The sequence below is a fragment of the Schistocerca cancellata genome, chromosome 2, assembly GCF_023864275.1.
Source record: "Schistocerca cancellata isolate TAMUIC-IGC-003103 chromosome 2, iqSchCanc2.1, whole genome shotgun sequence".
Taxonomy (NCBI): domain Eukaryota; kingdom Metazoa; phylum Arthropoda; class Insecta; order Orthoptera; family Acrididae; genus Schistocerca; species Schistocerca cancellata.
Window position 1 is genome coordinate 226,181,929 of NC_064627.1, and position 22,456 is coordinate 226,204,384.

Here is a 22,456-nt window from a genome sequence, read left to right on the forward strand (position 1 = left end):
GAACACATTGACACCGGTGTGTCAGACCCACCATACTTGCTCCGGACACTGCGAGAGGGCTGTACAAGCAATGATCACACGCACGGCACAGCGGACACACCAGGAACCGCGGTGTTGGCCGTCGAATGGCGCTAGCTGCGCAGCATTTGTGCACCGCCGCCGTCAGTGTCAGCCAGTTTGCCGTGGCATACGGAGCTCCATCGCAGTCTTTAACACTGGTAGCATGCCGCGACAGCGTGGACGTGAACCGTATGTGCAGTTGACGGACTTTGAGCGAGGGCGTATAGTGGGCATGCGGGAGGCCGGGTGGACGTACCGCCGAATTGCTCAACACGTGGGGCGTGAGGTCTCCACAGTACATCGATGTTGTCGCCAGTGGTCGGCGGAAGGTGCACGTGCCCGTCGACCTGGGACCGGACCGCAGCGACGCACGGATGCACGCCAAGACCGTAGGATCCTACGCAGTGCCGTAGGGGACCGCACCGCCACTTCCCAGCAAATTAGGGACACTGTTGCTCCTGGGGTATCGGCGAGGACCATTCGCAACCGTCTCCATGAAGCTGGGCTACGGTCCCGCACACCGTTAGGCCGTCTTCCGCTCACGCCCCAACATCGTGCAGCCCGCCTCCAGCGGTGTCGCGACAGGCGTGAATGGAGGGACGAATGGAGACGTGTCGTCTTCAGCGATGAGAGTCGCTTCTGCCTTGGTGCCAATGATGGTCGTATGCGTGTTTGGCGCCGTGCAGGTGAGCGCCACAATCAGGACTGCATACGACCGAGGCACACAGGGCCAACACCCGGCATCATGGTGTGGGGAGCGATCTCCTACACTGGCCGTACACCACTGGTGATCGTCGAGGGGACACTGAATAGTGCACGGTACATCCAAACCGTCATCGAACCCATCGTTCTACCATTCCTAGACCGGCAAGGGAACTTGCTGTTCCAACAGGACAATGCACGTCCGCATGTATCCCGTGCCACCCAACGTGCTCTAGAAGGTGTAAGTCAACTACCCTGGCCAGCAAGATCTCCGGATCTGTCCCCCATTGAGCATGTTTGGGACTGGATGAAGCGTCGTCTCACGCGGTCTGCACGTCCAGCACGAACGCTGGTCCAACTGAGGCGCCAGGTGGAAATGGCATGGCAAGCCGTTCCACAGGACTACATCCAGCATCTCTACGATCGTCTCCATGGGAGAATAGCAGCCTGCATTGCTGCGAAAGGTGGATATACACTGTACTAGTGCCGACATTGTGCATGCTCTGTTGCCTGTGTCTATGTGCCTGTGGTTCTATCAGTGTGATCATGTGATGTATCTGACCCCAGGAATGTGTCAATAAAGTTTCCCCTTCCTGGGACAATGAATTCACGGTGTTCTTATTTCAATTTCCAGGAGTGTACTTAACTTGGTTCTGGATGCTATTTACAATTGACAGTCTGAAGTTCCTTTGGTATTGGTACGTTAATCTTATTATCACAAATATCTCTCATAATTGACAAAAGTGTCTATACATTTATCTTCATGGCTATGTACAGGAATATGGTAATCTTATTGGGCGCAGACTGAAACTTGACTATAGACTGGTACAGACAAATGTAGAACTCATACAGACTGGTGCAGAAAATGCAGACTGACTAATCGGAGGTCTGTACACTCGTTATAATACCTCGCATGTTCATGTATCACTGCGCGAGTGTGATCCGTGAGGAGAAAAGGTTCCATGTTAGCAGCAATCTCATTGGCTGCGTTACATATTAATACGTGGATCGTTGGAAGCAGAATTTGGGCCCTCTCTATGGCAGCGCCATCTCGTAGTGCAGAGACGGACGAGCGCTGTGCCTGCGCTTTTGGGTTTAGCGGGGCGCGCTCTAGTGGGAAAGTTGTGTACGCGCTGACTACGCGGAACTATGTACACAACAGTTTCAGTTGTTCCAGTTGTTCTTCAGCTGCCCTATACGCGGCAACTCATCAACTGGTTGTATGAATACGTATGATTACTACTTGAGGTCAGCTCTATCAATGAAAGATTAGAGTGGCCGTAATAACAACAGTTAGCGTCCGTTGCCTAGGGGTAGCGTCCCTGACTAGTAATCAGGGAGGCTCCAGGATTCTAAGCCCCCCACTGCTTAATTGTTGAATAAAAGTCATTGGCAATAACGGCCGAATACTTCTGGTGTAAGGACACTCGTTCTGCTAACAGCAATGACATATAGGGCGGAGGAGCAGACGAAGTTTCAGAGCAATATCTTGCCCTTGGAGGCGAAAGAAACTTCAACGATCAGCGGCTTCAGGACACAGAAGGCAATGGAAACCACTACATTAAATATGCTTAATATGATTCCACTGGACATGCGGACTGTAATTGGAAAATGTGTAATGATGTAGCCAAGAGATTCCGGATCAGGCCTCCATTTGGATATCCGGAAGGGGACTGCCAAGGGGACGGTAACCATGACAAAAAAACTCGATAACCATCGAAAAGAACTCATTCTATAAGTCTCAGAGGGGAATGTTAGAAGTTTTAATTTGGAAGGAAAGCTAGAAAATCTGAAAAGGGAAACAGAAAGGCTCAGGCTTGATATTGCACAAATCACCGAAGTAAAATGGAAAGAAGACCATGATTTCAGACCAAGCGAATATAGAAGCACTGGAAAATGGCATAATAGAAGTAGTATTCTTTATGGGTAGGAAGGTAAGGCAGAGAGCGTTTTACTGTGAACAGTTCAGTGATTAGCACTGTTCTCATCAGAATCGATAGCAAACGAACGCCAACAACAATAGTTCAAGTTCACATGCCGAAGTATCCAGCAGAGGACGAAGCGACAGACAAACTACACCTGCCTAATGTCGTGTAGCGCAGGAGTGCAGCAACACGATGTGGCATGGACTTCACTAATGTCTGAAGTAGTGCTGGTGGGAGCTGACACCATGAATCCTGCATGGCTGTCCATAAATCCGTACGAGTACGAGGGGTGGAGATCTCTTCTGAACAGCACGTTGCAAGGCAGCCCAGATATGCTCAATCTTGTTCATGTCTGGGGAGTTTGGTGGCCAGCGGAAGTGTTTAATCTCAGAATGTTTCTGGAGCCACCCTGTAGCAATTCTGGACGTGTGGGGTGTCGCATTGTCGTGCTAGAATTGCCTAAGTCCGTCGGAATGCACAATGGACATGAGTGGATGCAGGTGATCAGACAGGATGCTTACGTACGTTTCACATGCGAGAGCCGTATCTACACGTATGAAGGGTCCCATATCACTCCAACTGCACACGCCCCATACCATTACAGAGCCTCCACCATCCTGAACAGTCCCCTGCTGACATGTAGGGTTCATGGATTCATGAGGTTGTCTTCATACCCGTACATGTCCACCAGCTCGATACAATTTGAAACGAGACTCGTCCGACCGGGCAACATGTTCCCCGTCATAAACAGTCCATTGTCGATGTTTACAGGCCCAGGTGAGGCGTAAAACTTTGTGTCGTGCGGTCATCAAGGTTACACGAGTGGACCTTCGGCTCCGAAAGCCCAAAGCTGCGATGTTTCGTTGAATGGTTCGCACGATGAGATTTGTTGATGGCCCAGCACTGAAAGTTGCAGCAGTTTGCAGAAGGGTTGCACTTCTGTCAAGTTCAACGATTCTCTTCAGTCGTCGTTGGTGCCGTTCTTGCAGTATATTTTTCGGCAGCAGCGATGTCGGTGATTTGATATTTTACTGGATTCCTGATATTCACGGTACACTCGTGAAATGGATACACTTAAATCTTGATAACCTGCATTATAGCAGCAAAAACCGATCTCACAACTGCGCCAGACACTTGTTGTCTTATATAGGCGTTGCCGACGAGAGCGCCGTGTTCTGCCTGTTTACATATCTCTGTATTTGGTTAATGCTTGCCTATACCAGTTTTTTCGCGTTTAAGTGTATATGAGGACACTGGATGGGTAATACAGTATGTAATCGGAGATGAACTTCTAATAATTTTGCGAAACCGGAAAGCTATAGTTGGGCTGGAGTAGAAGACAGAGTTAAGCGAAAATATGGGCTTGGTTGTAGGAATGAGAGAGGAAAAAGAATAGCCGAATCCTGTAATAAATATCAGTTAGTAACAGCAAATACGCTAGTCAAATATTACAAGAGCAGGAAGTATAATTGGAACAGGCAAGGAGACAATGGATGATTCCAGCGGGATTACATCAGGCTCAGACAGAGATTCCGAAATAAGAGACTGTATTGGAACGCATATCTACGAACAGTCATAGACTCAGATCACAATTTAGTATCAAGGGTAAGCTGAAGTTTACGAGAGCCGTCCTTAAGAAGCAATGTGGAAAGAAGAGCGATACTGATGTACTGAGGAGTGGAGAGATGTATTTGAAGTTCCCTAAGATTGCAGAGAGTATGAGTAAACAGTTCAACTGAAGAGGAATGGACACCTCTAAACAGGGTAACCTCAGAAGTTGGACAGACAAACATAGACACAAGGAAGGTAACTGGGAAGAAATACTTCAGTTGATCGACGAAAGGAGGAAATACAAAAATGTTCAAGGAAAGACAGCAATTCAGCAATATAAGTCACTTAGGAATGAAATAAAAAGGAAGCGTAGGACGAAAAGATGCAGAATAAATCTCAATAAATTGGAAAAAAATGGTCGTCTGAAGGACTGATACGGCATATACTCTAACAAACCAAAACATTATGACCACTGCACACCGCGACGTTGGACGCCGCCTGGGTGGTGTTCACATGTTGAGCCAACGACATCGTCAATTATGATTGCAGTGGGCACGGGACCCTCGGGATTCAACCGTCGATCAATAGAAACGTATCGGCTCTTCCGGTGAATCACATTTTTGCTACATTAAGTCGTTGGTCATCTCCACACACGCCCTCATCGACGTAAACTGCGGCTCTAAACGTGCGGCGTGCCACGGACGTAGGCTGGTGGGGGCAGAGTTAGGCTCTGTGCGCTTGCCTAGGACCTGTGGTAGTAATCAAAGACACGCTGACAACTGCGAGCCACTTATATCCCTTCACTCTTGATTCTTCTCCAACGGCAATGTCATCCTTCAGCAGTATAAGCATCCGTGTCTCGGAACCAGAACCGTGCTACAGTGGTTTGAGCAGCATTATAGTGTTCTCAGGTTGGTGCCTCCGTGACGAAATTCGCCTCATGTAAATTCTTTGGAACCCATCTGGGTCGCTATCGGGCGCCATCAAAGCGTACACACATCAGCAGCCCATTATTTACGCGAACTACTTGAACTGTGCGTAGACATCTAATGCCACATACTTCCACAAACCTACCAACAAACTGGCCGATCCCTGATAAGCAGAATCAGTGATGTATTTCGTTCCAATGAAGGACAAACAAGATATTAAACAGCTGGTCGTAATGTTTTGGTTCATCAGTGTAGAACAACCACAGCAGTTTTTTGGTGAAATAAAGGCCAGGCCGTCAACATGAAGAGTGCAACTGGAACTCCACTGCCAAAGAAAGAGGAGGGAGCGTATGGGTGAAATGAGTATATTGAACGATTCTACGCTTGGGAGGACTTATCCGATGACGTGATAGAAGAAGAAATAGGAGTTGAGAGGGACGACAAAGAGGATCCAACAAAAGAGTTGAGCTTAACAGGCCTTGGAAGACTTGCCATCAAATAAGATAAAATTTTTAATATCAATGGGGTGACGTGGGGGAAAGAGGGTCATCCAAATGAGTACTGAAGTTGGTTTGTATAATCTATGAGACTGGAGACATATCATCAGAAGTAGAAGTAATCAAATTCTGTGTCGATCAGCACTTTGCAGTTTGTTCATGTGAACTACAGCTAGATAACGTAGTGCTGATATTAGCAGTAGTGTACAGGTCCATTAGGAGATTGGGAGCTATTCATAAAAACGTTTTACTCCCTATTATGCTGTCTGTCACACAAAAATAAGAAGTTATTAATCTGTGGTGATTTCAATATAAACTCTCTAAGCAATTCTGATAGAAAAAGTGAACTAGAAGTGTTATTAATGACATATAACTTAGAATCAATTATTAATTTCCCTATATGTATACCTAAAGACAGTAGCACTCTAGTTGATGACGTATTTGTACAGCAAGAGGATGTAAAAGTAATACATTCTTTCCCTGTGGTAAATGGATTGTCGGCCATGATGCACAATTGATTAACTTAAAAAACCTAGCAAGGTGTACAGTTCACAAACCATCAAGTAAAAGTGTAAGGTTGCTCAACCCGGTATCTATAGAGCAATTCAAAGAAAGTTTAAGAAATGTTAATTGGGGAGATGTATATAATGAGCCAAATGCGAGTGATAAATGCAACATATTTCTTGATAAATTCATATCTGTCTTTGAACATTGTTGCCTCAAAAGAATTACTAAATCTAACACCAAACAGCTTTCAAAGAAACCTTGGATTACTACAGGTATTAAAGTGTCTGCCGACAGAAAAAGTAAATTGTATGAGACAGCAAGAATTAGTAAAGACCCAGAAGTAATTTTACACTATAAATATTATTGTAACATACTGAGAAAAGTTGTCAGAGAATCAAGAAATATGTATATTAGAGATGAAATTAAAAACTCGGGCAAGAAAATCAAATCAGTATGGAATGTTGTTAGAAGTGAGCCAGGAAAAGTAGCCACTGTGATAGGTAGTATTACTGTTAAAGAGAATGAGACCATCTTAACCTACAGTACAAATGTATATAACAACCAGTTCTTAACTGTAGGAGAAAAATTGGTAAGAACAGTTCAAAAGAAAAAGCCAAGCAGTACATGGAAGATTCAGTTTTGAGAAAACCTAGTCAACCTAACAACCTCTCGCAAAATAAGGAAAATCATTAAATCTTTGAAAAATAAATGTTCTGTTGGAGTAGGTGATATTTCTAACGAGATATTAAAACAATGTGGGGCAATTACAGCTGATGTTCTGAGTCATATATGTAATGCATCACTAACTCAAGGCATTTTCCCAGACAGGTCAAAATATGCCATTGTCAAGCCTCTCTACAAAAAGGGGACGCCACAGGTGTCAATAACTGCTGGCCAGTATCCTTGCTTACAGCATTTTCAAAAATTGCTGAGAAAGTAATGTACTCAAGAGTGCTTAGCCATCTCAACAGTAATGGGATGCTTAGTAAATCACAGTTGGGGTTTCAAAAATGCTGTTCCACTGGGACAATATACAGTTTCACTCCTCACATAATAGAGTCTTTCAATAGTAAAATGTTAGCAATAGGAATTTTCTGTGACTTATCCAGAGCATATGATTGTGTGAAGCATGATATTATGTTACAGAAATTACAATTCTATGGTATAAATAGAACAACGTATGAGTGGTTTAAGTCATATCTACAGAACAGGAAGCAAAAAGTTTCCACTTCATCTAACTGGGGTAAAATTACATCAGGTGTTCCACAGGGTTCGATCATGGGTCCCCTTCTCTTCTTGATGTATATGAAAGACCTCCTTTCTTATCTGAAACAAGAAGCTAAGCTGACACTGTTTGCTGATGATACAAGCATCATTATTAATCCAGTAAAAGAAACTCCAATAGAAAATGATACAAATAATGTCTTTGGAGAAGTTGGTTTCCTGTGAATCGGCTTGATCTGAACTTTGACAAAACACAATGCATCCAATTTCCTGCTGCAAGGAGTACAGTTCCTTCAATAAATATAACATATCAACAGAGGTCAGTAGCCAGGTAAAGAATACTAAGTTTTTGGGTGTATATATAGCTGAGAATCTTAATTGGAAAATTCATGTTTTGGAACTCCTAAAGCAACTAGATTCAGCAACTTTTGCAGTCAGAATAATTGCCTTTTTGAGGATATAGAAATTAGTAAGCTAACATACTTAGCATACTTTCATTCTCTGACGCCATACGGAATAATATTTTGAGGTAACTCAACACTTAGGCAAAAAGAATTCACTGTTCAAAAGAAAGTGGTTAGAATAATGTGCGGGGCTCATAGTCGCGTCTTGTAGGCATCTGTTAAAAAGGTTAGGAATTCTTACAGCAGCCTCACAGTACAGTTACTCAATAATGAAATTTTTTCTCAACAACATGGGTCAGTTTAAAAACAACAATGACATTCATGATTATAATGTCAGAAGAAACGACGACCTACACTGTCCTCTACTTAACCTGTCTGTGGCACAGAAAGGGGCAAAATATGCTCCTGTAAAACTTTTAGATAAATTACCAGATAAAATAAAATGTATGACAGACAGCGGTGATAGTTTCAAAAATAAACTGTAATCATATCTCCTTGACAACTCCTTCTATACCATAGATGAATTCTTGAATAGGAATAAATAAATCTATAGCTATAATATATGCATTTTGTGCCATTTAAGGGAATGGGATAGATAAAAAGATTGCTCAGATTAAAAGGGGTATGAGACATCGATGCCGTCTTTCGCCGCTACTGTTCAGTCTACAACTCGACGAAGAAATGACGGAAATAAAAGGTACAGCAGTGGCATTAGAGTTCAGGATGAAAGTATATCAAGATTCGCATTTGACACAGCTATCCTCAGTGAAGGACCTGTTGACTAGAATCAACAGTCATTAGTAGAGAATATGGATTGGGAGTAAACGGAAGAAAGACGAAAGTAAGGAGTAGCAGTAATGAGATTATCAAAAAAGTTAACATCAGTACGATGTAGACCAAGTGAAAGAATTCTGCTACCTTGGAAGCAAAATAACGCAAGATGGACGATGCAATGATGACTTAAAAAGCAGGTTAGCACAGGCAAAGAGGGTATTTCTGACCAAAAGAAGTTTACTGGTAACGACCATCGCCCTTATCTTGAGGAAGAAATTTCTCAGAAAGTACATTTGGAACAAAGAATTGCATCGTAAGAAAACTAAAAAAGGAGAAACTCGAAGCGTTTCACATGTAGTGTTATAGAAGCATGTTGAAAATTAGGTGCCTTAATAACGTGTGGAATGAGGAAATAATCAGTAGTATCGGCGAAGAAAGGAGGGTATGGAAATTACTGATAAGAAGAAGGGACAGAACGATAGGACATGTGTCAAGACGTCAGCGAATAACTTCCATGTTGCAAGACAGAGCTTAGAGAGTAAAACTGCAGGGGAAGACTGGGACTGGCATATTTCCAAAAAACAATTGAGAAAGTTTGGTGCAAATGCTGCTCTGAGAGAGACTCAGACTGAAACCTTAAAGAGAGACGGTTGCGAATCAGCTGAAACCAATATGCCATCTGCCACATAATCTGAGTAACAGGCCGTTGCATCACGCTGTGATCGATGCTTGCCTAGGGGAGGTACTGGTTTTCTTCGCAATGTCGAAAACAGCGCTTGTGAGACCATGTATTTTATTTGCATAGTGAGACGGGGATAGGTAGAAGTAGAAAAGCTGGAGAGAATTACCATGCCACGAGGGCAAACAATTGAAAATACCACTTTTTTATTACATTACTTTGGTGCGTGTATCTGTAACAGACTGCGCAAGTCTGTCTTCAGTTTAAGCTGAGTCGCTCAATGTTGTGAAACAATAAAGCGAGCGCATCACCGTTTTTCTACCAGCTGACCAGAGTATTTACTGTGGATGTCACAGTACCTGCACGTATGGATGATGAAGCCGTCGTCGACACCCCTGCTCAGCATGTCCTGTACGGCCTCCCTGGTGCAGATGCTTAGGCCCAGGACGTTGATATACAGGAGTTCCCGCCACTTGTCTGTTGGTCCAGCTGGTCACAATAAAAGAAATACTTATTATATCCTATGTGAGTACGACGTTGCTCTGATAGTGGTTGCTCTGCAGCGTTAACACACAATTAAAATCGAATAATATTACTGTATGTTAGTGGACTATTTAACGGTATTGTAGTATTTATAAAACAAAGAAAAATAACTGTTTAGGTACTCGTGAGCAGTTGAAAAAAAGACACCTCTGCCCTGTAGAGGGGGCTCTCATGCTGATTGCGAAAGAAATTCGATGTGCCACGGGACTGGGGTGTCATCATGCCTTAGAGCCACTGCCACTGTGAGAGTCGAGATCACGGTGCAAGCTGCCAGCATATTTCACGACGCCCATGTTGTGGGTGCAAAAAGCTTACGACACACCATTTCAGGGGTTGTGACATTTCCAGGATTTTTAAGTGCCAATGTGCGAACTTAATGCTGTCAGGGCTCGCTTTGACTGTTGTGGATTGTAACAATGGACAGATGAGTTACAGTGTAATCACTCGCTACTGGCCAACAAAATCTCTGAGCAGCTTTACGTACCATGTAAAGTTACCCCTTCGCTTTGAGGTCCTGACACATGACTGTAGCTTTGTTCACACACCACAGAGGCCAAGAACTCCGGCATTTGTGGAAGCATCTAAGTTGGTTTTGAGGACTGTGCAATCACTTCACAGGTGCACGCACTAATGGCACTGCTTGCGTAGGCGTAGAACGTTGGTGCACTCATTCTCTCTGTCATCTTTCTCACATGATTTTATAAAATCTGTTCATCAAAAAATTTTATTTTTATGTTATGTATAACTTTACGAGGTGCATTCAAGTTCTAAGGCCGCCGATTTTTTTTCTAGTTAACTACTCACCCGAAATCGATTAAATTGGCGTTACTTCTCGACGTAATCGCCCTGCAGACGTACACATTTTTCACAACGCTGACGCCATGATTCCATGGCAGCGGCGAAGGCTTCTTTAGGAGTCTGTTTTGACCACTGGAAAATCGCTGAGGCAATAGCAGCACAGCTGGTGAATGTGCGGCCACGGAGAGTGTCTTTCATTGTTGGAAAAAGCCAAAAGTCACTAGGAGCCAGGTCAGGTGAGTAGCGAGCATGAGGAATCACTTCAAAGTTGTTATCACGAAGAAACTGTTGCTTAACGTTAGCTCGATGTGCAGGTGCGTTGTCTTGGTGAAACAGCACACGCGCAGCCCTTCCCGAACGTTTTTGTTGCAGTGCAGGAAGGAATTTGTTCTTCAAAACATTTTCGTAGGATGCACCTGTTACCGTAGTGCCCTTTGGAACTCAATGGGTAAGGATTACGCCCTCGCTGTCCCAGAACATGGACACCATCATTTTTTCAGCACTGGCGGTTACCCGAAATTTTTTCGGTGCCGGTGAATCTGTGTGCTTCCATTGAGCTGACTGGCGCTTTGTTTCTGGATTGAAAAATGGCATCCACGTCTCATCCATTGCCACAACCGACGAAAAGAAAGTCCCATTCATGCTGTCGTTGCGCGTCAACATTGCTTGGCAACATGCCACACGGGCAGCCATGTGGTCGTCCGTCAGCATTCGTGGCACCCACCTGGATGACACTTTTCGCATTTTCAGGTCGTCGTGCAGGATTGTGTGCACAGAACCCACAGAAATGCCAACTCTGGAGGCGATCTGTTCAACAGTCATTCGGCGATCCCCCAAAACAATTCTCTCCACTTTCTCGATCATGTCGTCAGACCGGCTTGTGCGAGCCCGAGGTTGTTTCGGTTTGTTGTCACACGATGTTCTGCCTTCATTAAACTGTCGCACCCACGAACGCACTTTTGACACATCCATAACTCCATCACCACATGTCTCCTTCAACTGTCGATGAATTTCAATTGGTTTCACACCACGCAAATTCAGAAAACGAATGATTGCACACTGTTCAAGTAAGGAAAACGTCGCCATTTTAAGTATTTAAAACAGTTCTCATTCTCGCCGCTGGCGGTAAAATTCCATCTGCCATATGGTGCTGCCATCTCTGGGACGTATTGACAATGAACGCGGCCTCATTTTAAAACAATGCGCATGTTTCTATCTCTTTCCAGTCCAGAAAAAAAAATCGGAGGCCTTAGAACTTGAATGCACCTCGTATATGCTAGCTTCATTGTGAAGTGCCCATCACCTCTCTTATGGTCATACCTATTGTGATGTTCGCTTTGAAGTGAGACGCTTTGTGAAATTCGAAAAAGTTTGCAATGAAAAATGTAGGTCGCTATGATTTTGCGTATGGTGCATATTACACCATATGTTGCTATGAACGAAATTTACCTAAGATAGTGAATTTTTCTTTAGACTTGTGAGGTCTCTGTCTCCACTCTCAAGAAAATGGAATAACTTCTGTAGCATGTTCAATTCTGACGGCAAGCAGACGAGATTGAAACATTCATATCTCTTTAACTAACTGAGATATCGAAACGAGATTTTGGAAAATTGATAGCTTACAACAAGGAGAGTTCTTTGCCTCATGGTTAACGTGCGGAACTTACGGAATCTATATCGATATGGCCAACACTATAGTTTTTATTTAATATTTTTCAATCCAGTTCTGTAATTTTTTAAAAGTGAAAGCGTTGCATAAATTCCGTTTTCTCGAGATTGGAGATGGATAGAGACCTCCTCCCAAGTTTAAAGAAAAATTCACTATCTTAGCTAAACTTCATTCACAGCGACAAACGCAAAGTCACAGCGACATTTTTCATTGCAGACTTTTCGAATTTTTTCTAGTGTCATACTAAATCCCGAATATCATGTTAAATATGACGAATCCTGAAATTTAAGGCAATTCATCAAGAAGCTGATATGTTACTGATTAGTTCCTGTAAAATCGTTTGAAAGAGATTGCAGGTCGCTGGGTCAAACCTCCTCACACAGGTCCCCCTGCACAGGTAGTCCGCTTTCTTCCCGTGCGCACCCTATTAAGCCATAGAAGCCGATTCATCCCATACGCCGACAGGACAGCATCCTGTCTGATGACCTGCATCCATTCATGTCCGTTGTGCATTCCGACGAACTTGGGCAATTCCAACAAGACAATGCGACACCCCACACGTCCAGATTTTCTACAGAGTGGCTCCAGGAACACTCTTCTGAGTCTAAACATTTCTGCTGGCCACCAAACCGCCCCTACATGAACGTTATTGACCATATCTGGGATGCCTTGCAACGTGTTGTTCGGAAGAGATCTCCACCCCCTCGAACTCTTACGGATTTATGGACAGCCCTGCAGGATTCATGGTGTCAATTCGCTCCAGCACTACTTCAGACATTAGTCGAGTCCGTGCCACATCGTGTTGCGACACTTGTGCATGCTCGCGGGGGTCCTGCACGATGTTATGCAGGTGTACCAGTCTTTGGCTCTTCAGTGTAAGACGACATAAGAATTAAATTTTAAACAATGTACCTCGCATTCATGTATATACTGGTCCATCGGTTTGGTAGCGTTCGCAGTGGTGTAACACTTTAAATTTTTTTTCAGTGGCCGGCCGAAGTGGCCGTGCGGTTCTAGGCGCTATAGTCTGGAACCGCGCGACCGCTACGGTCGCAGGTTCGAATCCTGCCTCGGGCATGGATGTTTGTGATGTCCTTAGGTTAGTTAGGTTTAAGTAGTTCTAAGTTATAGGGAACTGATGACCTCAGAAGTTATGTCCCATAGTGCTCAGAGCCATTTTTTTTTCCAATGTATTTGTAAGTATTAAGACCAATAAGTCCATAAGTATCTCTCCTGTCAGTACTGCGAAGTGATGTTACCTCTAGTGCTGTGATCAGTTTCTTCACTTTAATTAACAATCAGTAAAGTAATATTCCTTTTACATGGTCACAATAAACAACAATACAGGATTTAATCGATCAAGTGTGTGTTCCTGGTGGAACATTCTATATTGTATGAACTAAAAGAAATATAATAGGTGATCAAAAGTTTCCGTTTGAGGGCGTCGCTACAGCATACATGCAACGTAGTGCGACTCAGGTGCAGGTATACAAGCACCAACTATTACGGAAGGGATTAGTGTGATATTTGTGTACTCCCGTCGTGTGTGCGAAAAATGCGGAAGCATGAACTGCGGTGACGTTATTACCAAATGCGCCCAAACAGCACCTGTCTGTTATTTCCTTCTTGGCTGTTGGGGGTCAAATACCGGTAGACATCCATTGTAAAATGAAGAACATGTATGGAGCATTATGTCTGTCGAAAAACACCGTTGTGGAATAGTGGTGGTCGCGATTCGATACAAGTCGCCGTTTGATTTTGGAGACCAGATTCGTCCATTAAGCCATGCAATTACCACACCTTCAGTCCCTTGAAAAATGCCTTGAATGGCCGACGATTCCTGTCGCACGAGCATGTGTAGCACGCAGTTAAGGACTTCTTCACGCAGCAGGACACGGTGTGTTACTAAAAGGCTATCTTGATTGCTCGCGGTAATTTTGCCTGATTTGCTTACCGGTCCTGGATTGCATGGCTTCGAACGGAAACTTTTGGACCGCCCCTTACACTTTTTTGCCTTGTTCCACAAACGTTATTATTATTATTATATGAATGAGATTACGGGTCACAAGCCCATTTTCTAGCACACAACTGATCCAAAAAGACGGCAACCAAGCAAAGGTAATCACGTCAATTACTTCATCTACCGAATCTTGTCTTAAACTAAAAAAGTTATCTCCGTTCACAATTTTTACATTCTTACAATTGTATTCTACAACATTCGTTAAGACAGCATTTACAGTAATATGAATAAAGAGTAGAGCTAAGTTCACAGGAACGGGAATTTGTGTTGTTATCTATTTATAAATGAAGACGCCACAAAAGGTTGTAATATTGTTTGAAAGGGGAAAATAATGGAACTGAGATGTGAGGATGCACACATTTGTACTTTTTTATTCTGACTGAGTGAGTTTTTAACGGTTTCCCTGTATTTGTAGGGCATCTACATCTATCGTGTATTTGTGGGTCTGGTTTAAGCAATGTTCGGTAAAGGATGAATCTGGCTTCTTTAATCTACAACTTCTGTGTGTCCTCTGAGCCTAATACAGATTTACCTCCTTGTCTGCACTGTACAGCAGGATTGATACTCTTGGCAGATGATCTTATTAACCTCTTATTTAATGATGGCCGTTTGTTTATCTTTTGAATTGAAGAAACATCTACCTAAAGTCTGTGGGACTAAGGAAAACACTGAGCAATCTGAGGCCGTGTCCCACGTGGGCGACAGAAGCGAGCGACAGCGAGCGACTTCTGGATACATGACACTCCAGCGACGAGCAGCAACACCGGGCGAAAACCTTGGGTGTCCTGAGTGCGAGCGACCATTTCGCACTGCAAGATGGCTGCTGAGAGCCAACCAGCTGTTTCTATAAAACGGCGTCCTTAACCTGTAGAATACTGTAGCTGGAGAGTAAGGCTACAGAATTAGATTTACTTAAGAAAATAAAGCGAAAAGGAATGCTGTGCATGAAATTTACAAAGGGAGGAATCTCCATGGAGAATTTCATAAGTATCGTCAACTAAGAAGATCATCAGACAAGTTCTTCGAATACACGTGAATGAGCAGAGGAGCATTCGACTATCTCATGAATAAATTAAATACGAATGTTTTTTACACAATCAAAACTTTTAACAGCCAATAAATGTGGAGGAATGATTATTAAATGACTAAATACGCTAAATACAAACATAAGAATACAGATTGATCACAATGAGCAAATAGCTAGCTGTGGCGCAATAGTACCGTTTGCAGTTCATAACTACATGTGAGGGGAGGGTCCTGGATTCAATTCCCGCCTGCTCTTAGATTTTTACTATGATTCTGTAAATTAAGTTTTATGTGTACTGTTTACACTTCATTGCTAAGTATATTTTTAAGGTCTTGCCAAAGAAATTGATCTTCACACCTATCCCAGTATATCACACACTTTTAATTCCTAATAAATTACAATTATCCATGAAATTTTACAGATATTTGATGTTGCGAACGTAATTCATCAGCAGTCAGTGTTAAGGCCAAGCGTTTCAATTACTCTAGATAGTCTGTAAAAGTAAGGCTTACAAAATTTTTGAAAAGAAAGTCAAACGTTTTGAGTAATAATTTGTCTAAAAGTATGAAATAAAAAATATTAGGGAAACGTTTGGTGCACCTCGTTTTCTGTTCATAATTTCGAGCATCATTCAAAGGCACGTAGAACGTTTCTTTGATCTACTTATTTCTTTTACACAAATCATTTCATAAAATATTTGGATAATTTCTTCCATCTTTGAATTTCAAGTTTTATTCAGAAAGCATGATCTTACTAACTCCTTGTTTGCCTTCCTAACGTACTTGATTCGAATGAAACCTTTTGGACATTTAAATACTGCACCAATGTGTCTTTTTATGTGCAAAATATCTAGGTCTTGAACAGATGACATTCTTGACACTTCATTTACAGCAGCTTTTCCTGAAATATTTCAATTTTTCCTCAGCTTATTAATTAAGTTTTCGTTCATTGCTCTGATTACTTTCAAGCAGTTAAACATTTGCACGCCAAACTAGACCTCATGCTGGTCACTTTGATACCCCGTTTACCTGTTTCTCTCTCTTTGTTTGGATATGAAAATTTGGACAAAACCTTATGGTGTAAGTTATAGGGAGTCTTGTTTTCGCTCTGCTCACGCGTTTTCAGAAACGTATCGAGTGTTAATCACATGATAAAATAGTCCTTTCTGCGTGCTGTCATAAAATTCGTCTTTTCGATATCTTGAACCTTTTATGAGATACGACGATTTTTACGACCACTTGATTCCCGAAGCGCAGGAAAGGTTCGGACGCTCCGCGAGCGACCCGTCCATGGATATAACAACCAATATCTCAAGAATGAAAAGAGATATCACTCCGGTCTCAACTTTAAATACAATTTAGATATATTGGTTACATTTCATACGCAATAATGTATGGCCTTAATTGAACAATACCGAAACTCTATACAACGTGATTTTACCTCTGCAAATTCTTAAAAATTTCGCGCAGCCATGTACTCAATTTCGTGCAGCACAGTAACTATGACAAATAACGAAAATAAATTCTGACCTCTATCATTTAAGGATATTAAGCCAGAGGTTGCTGATGAATCAAATTTTTTCACCACATAATTTTCTTAAAATGGGATGTTAAGTAATTCATAGCTGCCGTCGCGTCCGCTCCACTACTTTGCCAAGAAGACACGTGGCTGTCGCTCTGTGTCGCGTGTGCTGCAGCGACAAGATTCAAACACGTTTGAATTCAAACGTCACCAGTTGCATCCGGACACAGGCAGCAACACAGATGTCACTCACGTAGGCCACTTCTCTAACTACACCAGCGGTTGTGTTTTGTCGCCTGAAGCTGTCGCACGCAGTCGCTCGCTTCTGTCGCTCTCGTAGGTCATGGCCTCGGATTGCTCTGTGTTTTCCTTAGTCCCATAGAGATTAGGTAGATGTTTCCTCAATTCAAAAGATAAACACCTTTAAAACTTGGCTTATTGTATTAAAAATTTCACACATAAAATGTAAACTAAATCATTTCTTTTTCGGTCTATCTACGTTGTTCAGTAGATACAGTAGGGATCTGGCTTTCTTCTTTAGTTGTTTGCTAATAATGTTGTATGCTAGTTAATTATTTGTAACTATTGTTTTTATTGTATGAAGTTTCTGGCCATAATCTTTTTGGGACATGGACATAAAAAGGAGACAGTGGATCATGTGGCGAAATGATGGTAAGTTTATGAAATAAGACGAAAAAGTATTTCGTTTAGTTAATATAACAACAAAGATCATAAACACTACAAATTTAGTACAGTTCACATCAGACAGGCAAGTAAAGGCAAGGTGCAAATTTGTTCATGAAGATCTACTCTCCAATTCTCTCCTCGTGTCATTTTCCCCCATAGCAAACTTTCTCTTTCCTGTAGAATTTTTTTCACCAAATTAGATATGACAAAAGAACTAATGTGCTTCTTCTCTGTATCGTGAACTCCTGTCATTGTGGGTACCATTAGCCTTGCAAAAGCAATTTAATGTCACATTACCACTTTAAACAACTTCTATCATATGCTATCCCACATTAATTTTATTTTAATCTCTTACATTTCTTTTTTTCAGTTATTTAAATCGAAATGCCTCGTTAGTGACGTGTAAAATGTTTCAGTTGTACACTTGTTGACCAAGCCTCAATTACGAGAAACTCGTTTTTCCACATAAACGATGTCGAGTGCCAGAGTAACCCTAGAAACAGTTTTCTTACCAATATTTGTTACCTACCGAATAACAATTGCCGCTGCGATTTTGAAACAGACCATGAACTGCAACGTCATGGTAACTCCAAACTCGCATTACTCTGTGGTAAGTCTCCACGATGGCAATGATTTTATCTGATTTTTATGAAGAAGTTTTTAACAACTATTTGCTAATTACATGAACTGATTCGTGTTAGCGCAACTCGAATGTTATTACTGGCGTTTTTAAAATCGCTACAGATACTCAAATATCACTAAGAAATTTCGAAAGTTAGTGAAAGTGAACTGCCGACTTGCATCACGGCAACATGGCTAGCAATATCTCACGACAACATAAAACCACTCTTGTAGTGATCTGTCGTGTTTTCATTTGTATTGTTGTTGTCTCACACCAGATTTTTTGTTTTGGTTCATTGGAGTGTAATCAGGAAGAGAAAGAAAACTATTGAATGTTACAGTTATTTTCAACAAGTTACGCAAGTGTTCGTTACTGATCTTTCAAACTATCAGTACTAGAAATTATTATCTAACACAAGGTAGTTTGAACGTGCTTGTACATATCTTACACTATTAGCAATTATTATCTAACACAAGGTAGTTTGAACGTGCTTGTACATAACGTACACTTGTCGTCTTGCTAAGGAATGCCTTAAAATTCACTGGAATGTAACCGTTTACGTACGTTTTTGAGTCCAAGTGTAACACAGAGTATGAACAGCCGTTTCGGCGGCCTTCCAAATATGCAGCTACTTTTCTGGTCTACTGACTTAAAAAATTTTCTACTAGTACTTACATGACAGATCGAAGGTGCTGCAGGTGCCAGCGTTGTTGATCATGATGTCGACGCCAGGCAGGTGGTCACGTATCCATTTGAAAGCTGCCAGAATGCTGTCCTCATCCGTCAAGTCTCCCTCCACAACGTGCAAATTGCTGGCGGTGGTTTTCAGTTTGAGTGACTGTTGAACAATAGATTTACATGATTCTTCTGTTTTCAATACACTTGTTAAAGAGCAAGCAATTGTTAAGAAAGCAGTCAAATGGAGAACTGAAAAAAAGTATTTTCAAGTCATACGAGGTGCATTCAAGTTCTAAGGCCTCTGATTTTTTTTTTCTAATTAACTACTCTCACGAAATCGATGAAACTGGCGTTACTTCTTGACATAATCGCCCTGCAGACGTACACTTTTTTCACAACGCTGACGCCATGATTCCATGGCAGCGGCGAAGGCTTCTTTAGGAGTCTGTTTTGACCACTGGAAAATCGCTGAGGCAATAGCAGCACGGCTGGTGAATGTGCGGCCACGGAGAGTGTCTTTCATTGTTGGAAAAAGCCAAAAGTCACTAGGACCCAGGTCAGGTGAGTAGGGAGCATGAGGAATCACATCAAAGTTGTTATCACGAAGAAACTGTTGCGTAACGTTAGCTCAATGTGTGCGTGTGTTGTCTTGGTGAAACAGCACACGCACAGCCCTTCCCAGACGTTTTTGTTGCAGTGCAGGAAGGAATTTGTTCTTCAAAACATTTTCGTAGGATGCACCTGTTACCGTAGTGCCCTTTGGAACGCAATGGGTAAGGATTACGCCCTCGCTGTCCCAGAACATGGACACCATCATTTTTTCAGCACTGGCAGTAACCCGAAATTTTTTTGGTGGCGGTGAATCTGTGTGCTTCCATTGAGCTGACTGGCGCTTTGTTTCTGGATTGAAAAATGGCATCCACGTCTCATCCAGTGTCACAACCGACGAAAAGAAAGTCCCATTCATGCTGTCGTTGCGCGTCAACATTGCTTGGCAACATGCCACACGGGCAGCCATGTGGTCGTCCGTCAGCATTCGTGGCACCCACCTGGATGACACTTTTCGCATTTTCAGGTCGTCATGCAGGATTGTGTGCACAGATCCCACAGAAATGCCAACTCTGTAGGCGATCTGTTCAACAGTCATTCGGCGATCCCCCAAAACAATTCTCTCCACTTTTTCGATCATGTTGTCAGACCGGCTTGTGCGATCCCGAGGTTGTTTCGGTTTGTTGTCACACGATGTTCTGCCTTCATTAAACTGTCGCACCCACGAACGCACTTTTGACACATCCATAACTCCATCACCACATGTCTCCTTCAACTGTCGATGAATTTCAATTGGTTTCACACCACGCAAATTCAGAAAACGAATGATTGCACGCTGTTCAAGTAAGGAAAACGTCGCCATTTTAAGTATTTAAAACAGTTCTCATTCTCGCCGCTGGCGGTAAAATTCCATCTGCCGTACGGTGCTGCCATCTCTGGACCGTATTGACAATGAACGCGGCCTCATTTTAAAACAATGCGCATGTTTCTATCTCTTTCCAGTCCGGAGAAAAAAAATCGGAGGCCTTAGAACTGGAATGCACCTCGTATTACTTTTAGTTTTCTGTAAAATGCCTTAGTGGATATAAGTTTATTGTAGCAACTTCGAGTATTCACACCCGTCGATGTAAATAAAAAAGGAAACTGATACTTCATCAACATGCACGTAGCAACAAGAAAATCTATGGTAGATCCTTTAACACCCACATAATAAAAAACGTAATGCAATAAGTACAATGAAGAAACTTTTTTTCGTTTCAATTTTATATTTTGCTTCGTACGTCATCCATCTGAACAGTTTCTGAAAGATAAAAATCGAAAATAGTGTATAATACAATTTCAATTCTAGTTCAAGTTCTCTATTTGTTCGCACGTGCGCTCGATTCCCCCCTCGTCGCCTCCCTCTCCTCTACCCCCCCCCCTTTCCACCCAACACACACACACACACACACACACACACAAATGACTAATGGTAAACCGAAGAAAGACGAAAGTAAAGAGAAGTAGCAGAAATGAGAACAGCGACAAACACATTGTTTGAGTCATCAGTCTTCTGACTAATATGATGAGACCCGCTACGAATTCCTCTCCTGTAGCAACCTCTTCATCTCAGATTACAAACCACGACCTCAGTTATTTGCTAGATGTACTGTATTCCAGTCTCTGTCCTACTCTACAGTTTTTACCCTCTACAGCTCTCTCAAGTAGCATGGAAGCGATTGCTGATGTCTTAACAGATGTCCTATCATCCTGTCCCTCCATCTTGTCACTGTTTCCCTTTGATATCAGTAGAAAATGGTTCAAATGGCTCTGAGCACTATGGGACTTAACTGCTGTGGTCATCAGTCCCCTAGAACTTAGAACTGCTTAAACCTAACCAACCTAAGGACATCACACACATCCATGCCCGAGGCAGGATTCGAACCTCGACCGGAGCGGTCGCGGGTTCCAGACTGTAGCGCCTAGAACCGCTCTGCCACTCCGTCCGGCGATATCAGTAGACATTATTTTGACCAGGGGGGCCCTTTCTGCCATTGCAAGTCTGCTATTTATGCCCTTCTTGCTCCGTCCGTCATGGGATATTTCGCTGCCCAGGTAGCAGAATTCTTAATCTTCATCTACTTCGTAACCACCAATTATGACGTTATGTTTGTCGCTGTTCTCATTTCTGCTACTTCACTTTACTTTCGTCTTTCTTCGGTTTACCATTAGTCCACAATCTGTACTTATTACCTTCTCCATTCCATTGAATTATTACTTTCTCCATTCCATTGAACAGATCTGTAATTCTTCTTCACTTTCACTGAGGATAGCAATAATCGGCGAATATTATCGTTGATATCCTTTCTTCTTGAATTTTAATTCCCCTATTGAACCTTTCTTTTATTCCTGTCATTGCTTCTTCGATGTGTGGATTGAACAGTAGGAGCAAAAGACTAATCCCTGTCTTGCAGCCTTTTTAACATATAGAATATCCAATCTAGCTTAAAAAATGCCTAAAATTTGTATTGCCATTTGCCCAATTGCTAAAAAGTTCAGTATGTTTTCGTATGTCACTAAGTCATAAGTTGGTACAAAACTGTACGTATTTGTGGGTAAGTGATGCCTACATTTCACTACACTCTATAGTAAATGAGTTGATTGTCGTAATCGTAGAGACAGGACCTGTTCGAGAACATTTTTCCACACACAAACTGCTTATCATTTGGCACACCCACCCCCTCTACCTTTTACAAAGTACACTTTCCCCCTGTCGGTTTTCGCTACTAATTGTGATATTCACCGTAAACAAATCTTGCACTTGGGCGCCCCTCTCATCTTGGAGTCCTAAACGGCGGCTACTAATCGTTGTGATACGTCATGTACAATCTTGGACTGTTGTGCCTCTGCCAGGTGGCGCCGAAAGCGGCGGCTTGCGTTGTTTAGGCCTTAAACCCGCCCGCAGTAGAAATCAAATGGCTCTAAGCACTATTCAGACTTAACATCTGAGGTCATCAGTCCCCTAGACTTAGAACTACTTAAACCTAACTAACCTAAGGACATCACACACATCCATGCCCTGAGTAGAGATCAGTCGGTGTTGCTGCTACT

At 42.5% G+C, this 22,456-nt stretch overlaps 1 protein-coding gene across 1 annotated transcript in view; it reads right to left on the reverse strand.

Moving 5' to 3' along the window:
- LOC126144720 (dehydrogenase/reductase SDR family member 11-like) overlaps nt 1-22,456 on the reverse strand; it is a 40,397-nt gene that overhangs the window by 17,143 nt on the left and 798 nt on the right. Inside the window, exons 2-3 of the mRNA XM_049915507.1 lie at nt 18,815-18,977; nt 9,612-9,741 (exon numbers count right to left, since the gene is read on the reverse strand). Coding sequence (XP_049771464.1) covers nt 9,612-9,741; nt 18,815-18,977 — 293 coding nt within the window. The remainder of the gene's footprint in view (nt 1-9,611; nt 9,742-18,814; nt 18,978-22,456) is intronic.